The 16,311-nt window shown below is 42.1% G+C and overlaps 1 protein-coding gene across 1 annotated transcript in view; it reads left to right on the forward strand.

Annotated features, from left to right (window-relative positions):
* The first annotated feature begins 546 nt into the window (after nucleotides 1-546).
* Nucleotides 547-16,311, forward strand: part of TOM1 (target of myb1 membrane trafficking protein) — a 235,946-nt gene continuing 220,181 nt past the window's right edge. Inside the window, exon 1 of the mRNA XM_040359559.1 lies at nucleotides 547-743. Within this exon, the coding sequence (XP_040215493.1) occupies nucleotides 692-743 (52 nt within the window). The 5' untranslated portion in view covers nucleotides 547-691. The remainder of the gene's footprint in view (nucleotides 744-16,311) is intronic.

The following is a 16,311-nucleotide window of genomic DNA, read 5'->3' on the forward strand; positions in this document are numbered from 1 at the left end:
TGATATCTCAATGATGCCTCTGGGTGCAGGCATCATTGAGATATCCCCCCGCAAAGCCCAGGACGTCATATGACGTCCACCCGGGATAACAGGTCCCCGTTTCGGACGTCATATGACGGCGTGCGGGTATTAAGTGGTTAATCAACAAGCAAAAATGCTTTTTTATTTTCCTTGCATGTCCCCCTCAGATCTACAGCGATTGCACTTCCAAGTGCACTTGTTAGTTGGATTTGCCTTTAGTAAATACGCCCCTCTGTGTCATCCACTCTACTTTAGTGTCTCTTTCCTCAGAAGTCAGATTTCCATTGATTGCAGTGAGAAGATAAAACACTTGTCTGTACCTCCTCTCACACACACACAGCTCCCTGTAATCCACACTGCTTTATGGCTGTTCTGGTGTATATGAGAATACAGTGAAATCTGCAATCAGAATGAAGTCACTAAATAATAAGAGCCCCATGACAACACATCTATGAACCGCATTAGCCGCCTAACCCCGCCTCCTTCCCAGCTCTTTGAGCGTGTCCTATGACCAGCACGTGTTTCCTGTGGGGGCGTGTAATGCAAGTTTGTTCCGTGAGTGACGCAAGGTGAGGTGGGCGTGCCCGGGTGGAAGCTGTGTGTCATGTGACTTGGCTGGAGAGTTGGAGCAGCGCTTGGTGTGAAGTAGTGACCACAGTCGTAGTGCACCATGGAGTTCTTGTTGGGAAACCCTTTTGCCACACCGGTGGGGCAGCGCGTTGGTGAGTTCGCCATACTATTCTGCGCTATTCACAGCAATCCTTCCCTTCCAAGCCACTTGTCTGGTCCACTTGAGGCAATGGGAAGTTGGTCAAACCTGAATGGTAAACCTATTACAGAACGCTGTGGCCTATAGAATGTGAGCTGCTTGTTGATGTGACCAATAGACGCGTGACTTGCTTTGCAGACGTTCTGAGTAGGCCAATAAGGGGGGAGAGATGTCTTCGGTGGGTGGGATTAGATTTCAGTCAGCCGTCTCCTCCCTTCTTGGTAAGGTGTTTGGTAATGCAGTGACGTCACACTGAGACATGAAGTGCAGACGGTGATGTTGCTGTAAATTCTTAATTGAAGTAAATATAATTGTAATTTCTCCTTACCTGGATGTTGTTACCTTTTTATAGTTTCATTGAGTCCACACCTTCCCTGTCCTAAGGCTGTTATTACTTTATTTTGAAAAGGTTGGATATACATCATTTTACAGTTGCTTGCTCATGTTTTGCCATTTGTTCACCGAATTTATCAACGTTAAAGTGGAAGTAACCCTTCTCCTTTACAGCCAAGGAATCTTCCATCTTAGCCTCTGCCTGATCTGTAGTTGCTGTGGTGATCAGTTGTGACCCCAGCCATTTCGATGAAAATGAAACCTCGGCTTTTCGGAACCCCCTCCCCCCTCCGGTGTCATATTTGGCACCTTTCAGGGGGAGGGGTGCAGATACCCGCATAATACAGGTATTTTCACCCACTTCTGGAGAGAGACTCCCACGGGAGTCACTCCACATAAAAACCGTGCCCCCCTCCTTCCTCGCTGCCTTCTGAGAAACGCACAGGTCCCAGGAGACAGCAGGGACCACTGGGAAAGCGCCGTGCTACTCGCGCATGCGCAGTAGGGAACCAGGCAGTGAAGCTGCAAGGCTTCACTTCCTGATTCCCTCACCAAGGATGGCGGCGGGGGCAGCAGAGAGACGAGCGATTGCTTGTCTTCTGCTGCTGCCATCGTGGACGCGCTGGACAGGTAAGTGTCTATTTATTAAAAGTATTTGTAGCTGCTGGCTTCTAATTTTTTTTGACGGGACCTCAAATAGGGTTGTCCCGGTACCACTTTTTTAGGACCGAGTACAAGTACCGATACTTTTTTTCATGTACTCGCCGAAACCGAATACCGATACTTTTTTTAAATGTCATGTGACAGTTTTCAAACCACAATACAGACTAAGGATATTTTCTTTAGAATTATGAAGAACTCTAACTCAAGACATTATAAAAGAATAAAAATGAGTAAAAATGAATAAAAATGTTTTATTTGCTTGTCACGCAGTAGTAAAAAACTCAAAGAATTTTCATATAACATGTTGATAAATACAAAAAAAAGTATTCGGCCAGGCATCGGGAGCATTTGCGCGAGTACAAGTACTCATGCAAATACTCGGTATCGGTCCCGATACCAATACTAGTATCGGTATCGGGACAACCCTAGTTGTATACCTTAGACGTGAAATAAAATGCGTATCTTTCTAAATCATGGGCGAGCAACCCGTAGATTGTGATCTGCCAGTAGATCACAGCCAGGTGACTGATAGATCGTGGTCTGAGCTTGCTGACACGCCATCCCAGAGCATCAGAGTGAAATTCAGAGGGACTACTTGTAATGTAGGGAGCAAGAGCTGCATAAGCCAATGTCCCATGTGGAGTGATTAGGGGTGCAACGGATCAAAAAAATCACGGATCGATCCTTGGATCAGGAGTCACGGATCGGATCGTTTTCGGATCAGCAAAAAAAAAAATGAGCCAAATCTTGTTACACCCACCTAATCACTATCATTACCCTGGCGTCACCCCCCTCCACTCTGGTGTACAGACATGCTCCCCAGGTGATGGTGTAGCTCCTACCTGCAGGTGCAGAGCTCACCGATGCTGTCTCCACATGTCTGCAGGCAGTTCCGGGTCTGTAGTGAGCGCGCTGAGGCGGGGAGGCGTGTCACGCTGTGCTCTGACAAGCACACGGGGGTGGAGCAAGGTGGCCGCCGCTCCGGAGCTAGGCCTAAGCCAGGGACTTTCCTACGGCCGAGGCTCCGGAGCGCTCGGCGGATCGCGTGGTGTGCCGATCCGAACAGGGTGACCCGTTCGGATCGGTGACGTTCCGTTGCACCCCTAGGAGTGATACCAACTGCACTCCACCTCTTATCCCAGCTAGTGGTCTCCAGAGTGGTGCCAGCAGCAGGAAAGAGGAGATCCTCGGGTCAGTGCGAAGCAGTACACCTGGGCATACAGCTGGCTATATACAGAGCGATTTTAAGCTCGTTCTTGATGAACTCGCTGAAATTCACTCAGTGGTTGGCCCGGTCTGCCACCTTCCTACTCAACGTCATATGACTGAATTTTTGATAGGCGCCATGCCAAAAATTGGTCAGCTGAACAGGGGCTGCATCGGTACGTTTTGCCCATCGTTAGTTAAAACTGAACTCTAAGCAAACCGCTAAATGCACAGTTGACAGGCATATATCATACCTGGTTTACCGCATGAAAAGATTTGTATTTCTGGTTATATAGTGCTGAGATATATATATATATATATATATATATATATATATATATATATATATATATATATATATATATATATATATATATATATATATATATATATATATATATAATCAGCTCTACCACACAGGGGAGAGGGGACCTGGTTTCGGACACTTTTTGTTGAAGCTGTCTGAATGCCAGTCAAAGCACCTGCCACTAAATAAAATCGGTTAGCTTACAGTCCTGTTTACACCTTGCGTTTGCTTTGCTTAAAAAATGATACCCCATATCGCTTCAAAGCGTGACCCTTTAAAGCACCGCTGAATGTCAATTGCGCGGTCGTGAGACGTGGCTCCCAAACAAAATTGAAATCCCCCCCGCCCCCCCCCACAAATAGAGCTTTCTTTTGGTGGTATTTGATCACCCCTGCAGTTTTTAATTTATGCGCTATAAATAAAAAAAAAAAGAGCAACAATTTTGAAAAAAATAAATTTTTGGTATAATACCCAATTTCTTTTTTTCCTCAGTTTAGGCCGATACGTATTCTTCTACATATTTTTGGTAAAAAATCGCAATAAGTGTATAGTGATTGGATGGTGCAAAAGTTGTAGCTCCTACAAAATAGGGGATAGAATACATTTGTTTTACTAGTATTTTTTTTTTTGTCAGGACTGCGATATTACAGCGGACACTTTTGACACTGTTTTTGGACCATTCACATTTATACAGCGGACAGGACAGTGCTATAAATATGCACTTATTACTGTATAAATGTGACTGGCAGGGAAAGGGTTAACACTAGGGGCGATTAAGGGGTTAAATGTGTTCCCTGCTAGGTGATTCTTACTGTGGGGGGAGGTGACCGATGGTGTGTCCCTATGTACAAGGGACACACCATCGGTCTCCTCTCCCTGACAGGACGTGAATCTCTGTGTTTACGCACAGAGACCCACGTCCCTGGCTCTGTAACGGCCAATCGCGGGTACCCGGCGGACATCCCGGCCGGCACGCGCATCGGCTACTGAGTGACGCAGTGGGAACGCACGCACCCCAGTGGCCGGGAGGAGCCAAGGACATCAATAGACATCCTCCCGGCATTGTAGAGCCACCTTGTGGCTGTCAAATTACAATGGCCCAGGTCTCAAGAAGTTAAGGGCTCATTTACACAGTTTCAGCAAGGCTTCGGACAGGCTTTGTTAAAGCTCTCAGAATGTTAGTCAAAGCTCCTGTCACTAAATAAAATGGTTGGCTTCCAGTCCTATTTACACCTGCTTTTGCTTCAAAAATGATACCCCATGTAGCTTTAGAGCATCTTCAAGCCTCCATAGAAGTCTATGGCAAAGCTTGTCTGAAGCACCAAACAAAAGCAGGTGTAAATCTGACTGTAAGCTTACCATTTTTTTTTTTTTAGTGACGGGAGCTTTGACTGGGTTAAGAGAGCTTTACCAAAGACATGTTTTGAAACAAGTGTAAACTAGTCCTTAAATGTGTTTTAAAGGCAATGCAAGTGTAAATGAGCCCTTACAGATTTATTTAGGGCTCATTTACACTTGCTTTGGCTTCAACACACATTAAAGTGCCTACCACTTCAACATGCTTTTATGGTGCTTCAATGAAGCTTTGTTGAAGCTTGACAGATTCCCTGTGTGTGTCTATCTCATACCTGCAATTTCTCCAAAGCAAAGCTGTATTAAAGCCTCTCAAAAGCTGCAGGCGCTTCAAGCGAGCATTTGGCAAGCTTTGTCATGGAGTTCTATAGAGGCTTTGAAGCACAACTAAAGTGACATGGGGTATATTTTTTGAAGCAAACACAATGTGTAAACAGGACTGTATGGGCTCATTACTTGCTTCGGCTTCAACTCACATTAACGGTTAGTTTACACTTGCTTAAAAAACATGGCTCCGGACACGTTTTGTTAAAGCTCTCTGAACGCTAGTCAAAGCTCCTGTCACTAAATAAAATGGTTGGCTTACAGTCCTGATTGGACCATTGTGGTGCTATTTGCACTCTCTAAGCTCTACTGTACAGGCATTGCAAGAGACTCTCAGCAAGACACATTCAGGTTCTGCTGCTTGCCTTTAAAACGTATATTTACAGTGCATATGAAGCCATTTTTTGTTGAGAATATGGAAGGGTTCAATTCCCTGCAAGGGTTTTATTGCTGCCTGGGTCTCCTCCAGGTAGTTTCCTCCTCTTTGTCCCGGTGACCCTGTTTTTGGTACAGAAAATGATGCGTCTCTCTTGGGCTGGAAGCAAAGTGAAATCTCCCTGACTTATAAAATAGTGTGTGTGGGGGGGGGGGGGGCAGACAAGGCTCTTAAAGCATATCTGAACCCTAGAACACCTTGTTAGTATTGCCGCTTACCAGTCCTTGGATGTGGAGGCCTCATTATTTTATCCTGGTAATCCTGCCATTAACACACCATGTCCCATGTGCAAACTGCACTGACATGGCAACATTCTCAAGAAATTTATAGGGACCCTTTTTTGTCTTATTATAATTGGGGAACAGATGGGCCTGGTCTAAACTTAGAGAGACTGCAATAGCAATATGTGTATTCCAGAAAGTTTAACACTCGGCAGATAAAGATACTCCAAACACCTGGTGTTGGTGCTTTAATCATCACGGCACCATGGTTATGGTGTCAGGATTATTAAAACGCATTATTGAATTACATTGTAAAATGAAACGGTTCAACTCTCTATAATGCAGAATCAGTGGGAGCCCTGAGTGTGTCACTTGGCGCCGTCGTCTGCCACCAGATGCATCTTGCCACCAGATTGCTGCTGTATCAGTGATTTGGTCTTCATGCCATTTAGAGCAGACCAGCTCTTGTGGAGGCAGAAGGGAAGAAACAAGAGGCGGAGCCTGGGTGGCAATGAAAGCGGCTGCCAATAGAATTGGAGCTGCCACCAATACCGCGGCCTTGCCTACAATAGGTCATGGCCCGGCAGCGGAGGGCGGGGGGTTGGCGGCAGTGTCGTTGCTATGGAGGTGTCGGGAGGGCAGCCTGCATCGCTGTGCTGGGGAGGCTGCCTTTAACACCCCCCCTTCAGGTTAAGCTGTCACTCTGGGATCTCCAATATCTGAGGCAGCCGGAGTTGATGGGTGGAGCTGGGGGTGTGGCAGCCTCCTCCACTCCTCCCACAGGCATCTTTACACTGGCTGATTCCGCAGCTGAAGATAGAGGCTAGAACACAGCAGCCTCGTCCGGCTCTTCATCTGCAGGCATGAGGCTATAAATTACTGCACAGCACACTGTCACTGCATAGAGTCCCAACCTGCCCTGTACCACTCTTTACCACCCTACACTATCATTTATAGGAGCTGGTTTGGGGTGTGACCATACGCTACATGCAGGGTGTTGGGCAGCCTAGATAGGAGGGGTGACGCCATGTTTTACAGCACCAGGTGACACCAATCCTAGTGACGCCACTGGTTGGCGGTATCTCCGTTTCTATTGACAGCTGCTCACATTGCCATCCGGAATCTGCCTCTTGCGTCCCCACGAGAGCTGGTTTTCTGTAAAATGGCGGCGGAGACAGTCACCAGTGCCTGCCCCGGATCCTCTAGCGCCTGCGCTGATGATATAATGGGACAAAGCCAATTTCCTGTGTGTTGTTTTTTCCTCCATGTTAAGACCGGGACATGGGTCAATACCGTGAATGTCCCAGTAAAATCGGGACTGTTGGCAGCTATACGCTGAGTAGCGCTGTCACCCTAGGACAGGGAGTATGTAAGGACACCATAATGCCCTCCCTCTCTTTATAACAGGTGGCTCCACACAGGTTTAAAAAAAAATAAAACTGGTTTGGTTGGATTACTTGCCTTCACTCTGAAGTTGTCCAGCATAGTAATTCCTTTTCATCACTAAATGTCCATAGTTTTTTTTTTTTTTGAGGGTCAGAAAAGGAGTCCGAATGAAGGCATTAACTCTTAAAAGAGAAAATTTAAAAACAAATGTTACTTTTTATAGCTTTTCGTTGGTTATGGTTTAACCTCTTAATCCCCAGGCCTATCCTGAAACTTCTGTTATACAGTGAAAAATCAGCTGCTTTTTTTTTTTTTCTCTCTCTTTTAAGCAGAGACCATGGAAAATAAAATGGTAGGTGTTGCAATTTTTTTATTGTCACGTGATATTTGTGAAGCGTTTTTTTTAAATGCAAATTTTACCCTGTAGTCACACGGTACGATTTAAAGTGGTACGATATAGGGCCTGACTTCAACCAGATTGATACAACTTCAGTGAGATTTCGTCGCGATCGCTCCCCGGAGCTGAAGAACGGGGAGAGCCGTATGTAAACACGCTGCCACAGTGAAGCACGGGGAAGCCGCATCGATCGAGTGATCCTTTTTATAAGGGAGACTCGATCGATGACATCAGTCCTACAGCCACACCCCCCTACAGTTGTAAATACACACTAGGTGAACCCTAACTCCTACAGCGCCCCCCGTGGTTAACTCCCAAACTGCAACTGTCATTTTCACAATAAACAATGCAATTTAAATGCATTTTTTGCTGTGAAAATGACAATGATCCCAAAAATGTGTCAAAATTGTCCGAAGTGTCCGCCATAATGTCGCAGTCACGAAAAAAATCGCTGATCACCGCCATTAGTAGTAAAAAAAATAATAATAAAACTATCCCCTATTTTGTAAACGCTATAAATTTCGCGCAAACCAATCAATAAACGCTTATTGCAATTTTTTTTTTTACCAAAAATAGGTAGAAGAATACGTATCGGCCTAAACTGAGGAAAAAAAATGTTTTTTATATATGTTTTTGGGGGATATTTATTATAGCAAAAAGTAAAAAATATTGCATTTTTTTCAAAATTGTCGCTCTATTTTTGTTTATAGCGCAAAAAATAAAAACCGTAGAGATGATCAAATACCACCAAAAGAAAGCTCTATTTGTGGGGAAAAAAGGACGCAAATTTTGTTTGGGAGCCACGTCGCACGACCGCGCAATTGTCTGTTAAAGCGACACAGTGCCGAATTGTAAAAACCCCTTGGGTCATTTAGCAGCATATTGGTCCGGTCCTTAAGTGGTTAAAAATGTACCAAAAATACTGGAACGCATCAAAAATGCGTCAAAAATGCGCATTCAATAAAAGCAACTGGAATGCATCCGGGTTGCGTTTCTATGGTGTGATCTGGCCCTTAAAGGGGTTGTAAAGGTACAATTTTTTTTTTTTTCAAAATGGCTTCCTTTACCTTAGCGCAGTCCTCCTTCACTTATCTCATCCTTTTGATTTTTGCTTTGGACTACAGGAGAGTCAGGATGCCCACTAACACACAGCTCCTTTCTCTATCTGCATTGTAGAGAGCTTTGTGACTCTCCTGTAGTTCAAGGGAGGGGGCGAGCACAACACTCCACACCAGGGAGAAAGCCTCACATTACTGTGTGGAGTTCGGCTCAATTCACACCTATGCATGTTGTTTTTGAGTGTTCTTGTTGCGTTTTTTGACGTGCGTTTTTGCCGGGATTTCCTTTTTTTTTTTTAGCCAGCAAATTAATTTTTTTTTTTTACATTTCCTTTAACGACCAGCCATAAACAGGTTAAACAAAAAAAAAAAAACGCAAATCGTGGCAAAATCGCGGTACTTGCGTTTTAGATGCGGATCCATTGAATTCTCTTACATGCAAAACACTGCTTTTTGCAGGAAAAAAATCCCTGACCCTTTCCAAAAACGCAGAGGCACAAAAAAGCATTGATGTGAACATGTTCCATAGGAAACATGTTAAAACATTTCCCTGCATTTCTGCAAAATGCATAAAAAAAAAAAGCAATGGTGAATGGAGCCTTACAGAGAGAAGAACAGGAAGTGAGGATTTCTCAGAAGAAATAAGGACATTTAAAAGCAAAATGGAAGGATGAGGTAAGTGAAGGAGGACTGCACTAAGGTAGGAAAACATTTTTGTACCTTTAATGTACTGCTACTTGGCCCTGACCAATCAAAAAAGGGGTGCGTGAAAGAGTTTCTGTGGCAACTTCAAGCCATGCTGCATTAGTTTTTCTGTGGTCTTTGTAGTCTGCATTTGAAGAATCATATAGAGCTGACCTTTCACAAACCAAGCTAATTGGTTCCCCATTAACCACTTCCGCCCCGGAAGATTTTACACCCTTCCTGACCAGAGCACTTTTTACTATTTGGCACTGATTATTTTATTTTATTTTTTTAACGGACAATTGCGCGGTTGTGCGATGTTGTACCCAGACTCGTTTGGCGTCTCTCCCCCCCCCCCCCCCCACAAATAGCTTTCTTTTGGTGGTATTTGATCACCTCTGCAGCTTTTATTTTTTGCGCTATAAACAAAATATTCCCCCAATTCTTTTATTAAAATAAAATCTTCATCTCGCCACTTTCTTTTGGGAACCAGTGCTGCTGTCCTCTTTCTCAGACACCACTGACTGCTGGCCATGTGAAATGTAGCTGTATGTGGAGGTTCGGGAGGGGAGGAGCTGTTCTTGTTAAAGGGAGAGGAACAGGTTATGAACAAATGTTTAACTAGCAAAGGGTTAATATTTAACTTTTCTGGCTCAAGTAGTGCTATTATACTGTAGACACGGGTATGATTTGCAGCACAACTTACATTCTAGTCTATGGCAGTGAAATTGTGCTGAAATCCTGAAAAAGTAATGCAAGGTCGTGTGCCTGAGTCAAAAACGTAACAGTTGCGTTATTGATGTGTTCTTGCTACGTTTTCAATGCATTGCGAAGGGGTGGTGCGTATTTTATTTATTTTCAGTGCGCACAATATAATGCCCAATTTTTTGGGTAAAATATAAGATTGTTACGCTGAGTAAATGGATCAGACATGTCTTGCTTTAAAATATCTCACACCCATGGATCAGCATCAAACTACGGTAAAATAAATTATCAATAAGCAACATTTAGCGTTTTGACTTGAGAATTATTGCCCTCTCTCTGATGTTTGTTGTGATGCCTCACATGTGTGGTGCGATCACCATTTACATATGTGTGTGGGACTAATGTACCTACCCACCTTTGCTTGGGGGGGGGGGGGGGGAACGGAACGGGTGATGTTGTTGTTTTTTTTTTTTATATCGACATTATTGCTGTCCACAGGGAATGAACCGCATCCCTTGTGATAGTATGGGTCATGACTGGTCTTCTCTTGTGCCCTCCAAAGCAGCAGATCAAACAAAGATCTGTTTGATCTGCTGCTTCACAAGCTGGTAACTGCTTGTCATCAATCAAAGCAAAACCGGAAGTGACAAAATCCTTGTTGCTTATTTATGATCTCACAGAGGGAGGAACAATCTTCCTCTATGTGCACTGCACTGGATGACATTGGTCTGAGCATTCCCAGGCTCCCCAATCATTCTGCTGCCTGTAAGTGATTCACCAGCTGTATATCCACTTGATTACTTTTACTAAAAAGAATCGCCTTATGTAAAAAAGATACCAGGTTTATGGTTGTAGCCTCTACCATGATTTGTGTTTAACTCAGGGCTCGACAAACCCCGGGCGCCAGGTCGCATTTGTAACTAGAATTAGAGACCTGGGGCGGCACAGCTGGGGTATCCTGTCTCTGTGCGCAGCTACAATGCCCCCCCCCCCCCGCGATTGCGTCGGGACACGCCGGCTGGTAATTGAGGCCGCTGCTTTGCAGCCTTCTGCAGTCCTATGCTTCCTTCTGGAATCTGGTGCCCTCTTGTGGTGGCCGTTGGTATGACAAGACAACAACCAGCGATGCTAATGGAGCTTCCCCTGCCTGTTTTTCACAGCTTTTTTTTTTTTTTTTGTAATCACTTTTATTACACACACACACACACACACACACACACACACACACACACACACACACACACACACACACACACACACACACACTATATATATATATATATATATATATATATATATATATATATATATATATATATATAATATATATATATATATATATATATATTCTCTCACTACACACACACAGTACAGACCAAAAGTTTGGACACTTCTCATTCAAATATTTTTTTTTTCTTTATTTTCATTAATACATGACACACTGAAGGCATCAAAACTATGAATGAACACATGTGGAATTATACATAACAAAAAAGTGTGAAACTGAAAATATATTTCATATTCTAGGTTCTTTTGCAGCAGACACATCTCTAGAACTGTTAAGAGGAGACTGTGTGAATCAGGCCTTCATGGTAGAATATCTGCTAGGAAACCACTGCTAAAGAAAGGCAACAAGCAGAAGAGACTTGTTTGGGCTAAAGAACACAAGGAATGGACATTGGACCAGTGGAAATCTGTGCTTTGGTCTGATGAGTCCAAACTTGAGATCTTTGGTTCCAACCCCCATGTCTTTGTGCGATGCAGAAAAGGTGAATGGATGGACTCTACATGCCTGGTTCCCACTGTGAAGCATGGAGGAGGAGGTGTGATGGTGTGGGGGTGCTTTGCTGGTGACACTGTTGGGGATTTATTCAAAATTGAAGGCATACTGAACCAGCATGGCTACCACAGCATCTTGCAGCGGCATGCTATTCCATCCGGTTTGCGTTTAGTTGGACCATCATTTATTTTTCAACAGGACAATGACCCCAAACGCACCTCCAGGCTATGTAAGGGCTATTTGACCAAGGAGGAGAGTGATGGGGTGCTACCTCTTGAAGTTCATCAAGAGAATGCCAAGAGTGTGCAAAGCAGTAATCAAAGCAAAAGGTGGCTACTTTGAAGAACCTAGAATATGAAATATATTTTCAGTTGTTTCACACTTTTTTGTTATGTATAATTCCACATGTGTTACTTCATAGTTTTGATGCCTTCAGTGTGAATCTACAATTTTCATAGTCATGAAATAAAGAAAACTCTTTGAATGAGAAGGTGTGTCCAAACTTTTGGTCTGTACTGGAATGAATATATATATATATATATATATATATATATATATATAATAAATATATATATATATATTTTTATATATATATATTTTTATATATATATATATATATATATATATATATATATATATATATATTTTTATATATATATATATATATATATATATATATATATATATATATATATATATATATATTTTTATATATATATATATATATATATATATATATATATATATTTTTATATATATATATATATATATATATATATATATATATATATATATATATATATATTTTTATATATATATATATTTATTATATATATATATATTTATATATATTTATTATATATAGATATGTTTGGTTCTAGTCTTCTTTCTGTGTAAATTTAAGATCATTTTTACATTGAAAATAAAGCTAACCATTGTTGTGTAAAAAAAACCTGGCTCCTAACTTTTTTAGCTGCCTCTTCGATTCTAAGCAAATTTGTCAAGCCCTGGTTTAACCACCTCCAATATGAGGCCGTATAAGTATGTTTGGCGGTATTGAAGTGGTTGTTAAATGCACTGCTTTAGTGTTTTTATTGTTGGTTTATAAACTTAACCACTTGCTGGGCACATATACCCCCTTCCTGCCCAGGCGAAATTTCAGCTTTCAGCACTGCGTCGCTTTAAATTAAAATTGCGCAGTCGTGCGACGTGCCTCCCAAACAAAATTGACGTCCTTTCCCCCCCCCCCCCCACAAATAGAGCTTTCTTTTGGTATTTAAACACCTATGCGGTTTTTATTTTTTGCGCTATAAAAAAAAAAGAGCGTCCATTTTGAAAAGAAAAAAACACTTTATTTACTTTTCGCTATAATAAATATCCCATTAAAAAAAAAAAAATAATAATAATAATTTTCTCAGTTTAGGCCGATATGTATTCTACATATTTTTGGTGTAAAAAAAAAAAAAAATCGCAATAAGCTTATAGTGATTGGTTTGCGCAAAAGTTATAGTGGCTACAAAATAAGGGATAGAATTCTGACTTTTTAAATTTTTTTTTTTTACTAGTAATACGGCGAATTTTGTCAGGACTGTGATATTATGGCGGACACTTTTGACACATTTTTGTGTCAATTCACATTAATACAGCGAACAGCGCTATAAAAGCGCACTGATTACTGTATAAATGTGACTGGCAGGTAAGGGGTTAACACTAGGGGGCGAGGAAGGGGTTAAATGTGGATCCTCGGAGTGATTCTTACTGTGGGGGGAGGGGACTGACTGGGGGAGGTGACCGATGCTGTGTCCCTATGTACAAGGAACACACTATCGGTCTCCTCTCCCTGACAGGACGTGAATCTCTGTGTTTACACACAGAGCTCCACGTCCGTGCTCTAAAAATGCCGATCGTGGGTACCTGGCGGACATCGCGGCCGCCAGGCACGCACATCGGCATCGCGGTGACGGCCTCCCGGATTTATAGAGCCACCTTGAAGCCGTCTTTTTACATACGCCCGGGTCTGAAGTAGTTTAATTTTTTTTGATGTTCCAACTAAAGTTGTACTTTTAATGCAATCTATGAATGAGGCCATGCTGAGCAAGCAACCCCCTGTGGTCCAGTGTGCAGAGGGGAAACTCCCTTCCCCAAGCCTTGGAAGATCACAGCTTTAAGTGCTGACTACTACAGTGACTTAAAGTGGATGTAAACCCACTCTCATCCTTTCTAAACTACTGCCATAGTGCTGATCTATAAGGATATAGATGCCTCCTGCATGTATCCTTACCTGTCAAATGTCTCTCCTCTGTCTGTTATAAGAACTGAAAAACTACAGCTTCTGTGGGTGGATCTGTTGTCTGGAGCTTGGTGGGTGGAGTCGTGATGTCAGACTCCCCGCCCACCTCTACACTCCCCTTGTCAACATGCATTTTTTTTCCTATGTATTCCTCACACTAAATTCTGCTATGATCACTAACATCCAGTCAAAATCCAGAAAAGTAACCATATGACTTCAGAAAGGGGGTGGGAATTAAAAAATAATGCCTGTCTCCACGCTAGTGCATGAGATATGTAAATAACATGTCACTCACAGCAAGGGGGGCGGAACGGACTAAGGTTTTTCTCTGTAAGTCCGTTTCATTTCACTGAACAATAAGAGGATTGCTCAGAGCTGCATTAACTCTGTGGCAAGACTGGGCACAGATGATGGGAAATCTTATACTCTTATAATAAATACATTTTTTGGGGTTTACATCCACTTTAACAGGTTCTCCAGCGGACCCTCAGGTATAAGATATGCATACATTGTGCCAGTTTTGGTACACAATCTAATTCCTTGAGCTGTCAGAAACAGAGTAGTCTGGCAGATAAAAGCCTATGCCTCTGCATGCTGCCAGACGTCAAATGGGTGATGTGCATTTTTTATATTGATATTCCCATTGTACTTTGATTTATATCTGGGAACGTTATTAGATTTGTGACACCTAGCAGTTAAAATCTTGTTTCCCACTCTAGATGAAATCAAATTCAATCCAAAGTACATTATTTCTGTGCAGTTAGACCAGAAAACTGAGCATCAGCGATTTTTTTTTTTTTTTTTTTTTTCTTTTCTATAGGTCACAAAGATTAATGAGTTTGCTCAGTTGCTGCATTGTGTAATTAAAATCTGCTACTGATTGATTTTGAGATTAATATGAAATACTATATTTTTTGCAGAAATTTTAGATTAAATCTGCTAGCGTTTAAGATGATTGATTACAGATACATTCCACAAAGCAGTTGCACTTTAGTGTTGCACCAGAGCTTATGATTATTTTAAGCCCATCCTGGGGCAAGCCTAAATACATTTATTAATACCTTACAGAATTATCAGATATTTCAATGAAGGCTGTGATATTAAATTCTCTCAAAAAAAGTTGTACTTTCATGCTCTGTGCAGTAGTTTTGCACAGAGCAGCCATAATGCTCCATCCTCCTCCCCCTCTCGGGTCCCTTGCCAGCACTCCTGCCGCCCTCCTCCCTGCTGTGCCCTCCCCACGGCAAACAGCTTGCTATGGGGGCACCTGAGCCTGTCTCCGCCAATAAGGAGAGCATCCTGGCCAGCCAAGAGTCTCATGCAACATTACTGGATCGATATGGGGCTCAGGTAAGTATTGGGGGAGAAGGTGTTTTATCCTAATGCATGGCTTGACAAAGTTGGGAGCCCAGCAACGCACCCTGTCCTGCCGAGCTCACGCGCAGAAGCGAACGCATATGTGAGTAGTGCCCGCATATGAAAGCGGTGTTCAAACCACACATGTGTCGCTGCAATTGGTAGAGCGAGAGCAATAATTCTAGCCCTAGACCTCCTCTGTATCTCAAAATGTGCAACCTGTAAAAAAATTTTTTTTAACGTTGCATATGGAGATTTTAAAGGGTAAAAGTTTGTCGCTCTTCCACAAGTGGACGCAATTTTGAAGCGTGACCTGTTGGGTATCAATTTACTCGGTGTAACATTATCTTTCACAATATAAAAAAAACGCCATTTTATTCTCTAGGGTATTAGAATACAAAATATATATAATGTTTGTGGGTTCTAATTTCAGAGGGAAGGCGATGGCAGTGAAAACAGACGGGAAGCATCATTAGAATTCGCAATGGCGCCCTGGCGCCCGGGGTTTGTCGAACCCTGTCCTAATGATAAAAAACCTTCTGGCTGTAGAAAATTACTTTTGAATTTATACTCAGATGTTAGAGCTTTTATGAGAAAATATTATTAAAAAATAAATAAAATATAAAATAATATTCAAGCATTAGTTTTATAATGGGTATGGGCTGAAAGTGCATCCTCTCTATAAGGTTTAATTTGAGGGTATGTACATCAGGAAAAGTTTAGGAATTACAGCTCCATTTTTGTTTTTTCCCCCCAAGGGAACAAAAAAGGAATTTGACAATTGAATCAAAAGCTGTTTCATGGCCTGTTATGGGCTACTCCTTCGTTTTTTCTTCATCAATTAAGCAGGTAAAAAGGTCTGGAGTCGATACCAAGACCCCATAGACACTATACATCTTTTGTTAGTTACCAAAACCATGTAGTGCAAGGACCTGCTTGATTTCGTACAAATTGAATCTCTTAGGGTTTGACCTCCATATTATATGGTTTTGGCAAATCTGAAGGAAAATTGTATAGTATGT

Source organism: Rana temporaria, chromosome 7, assembly GCF_905171775.1.
Source record: "Rana temporaria chromosome 7, aRanTem1.1, whole genome shotgun sequence".
Classification (NCBI taxonomy): Eukaryota; Metazoa; Chordata; class Amphibia; order Anura; family Ranidae; genus Rana; species Rana temporaria.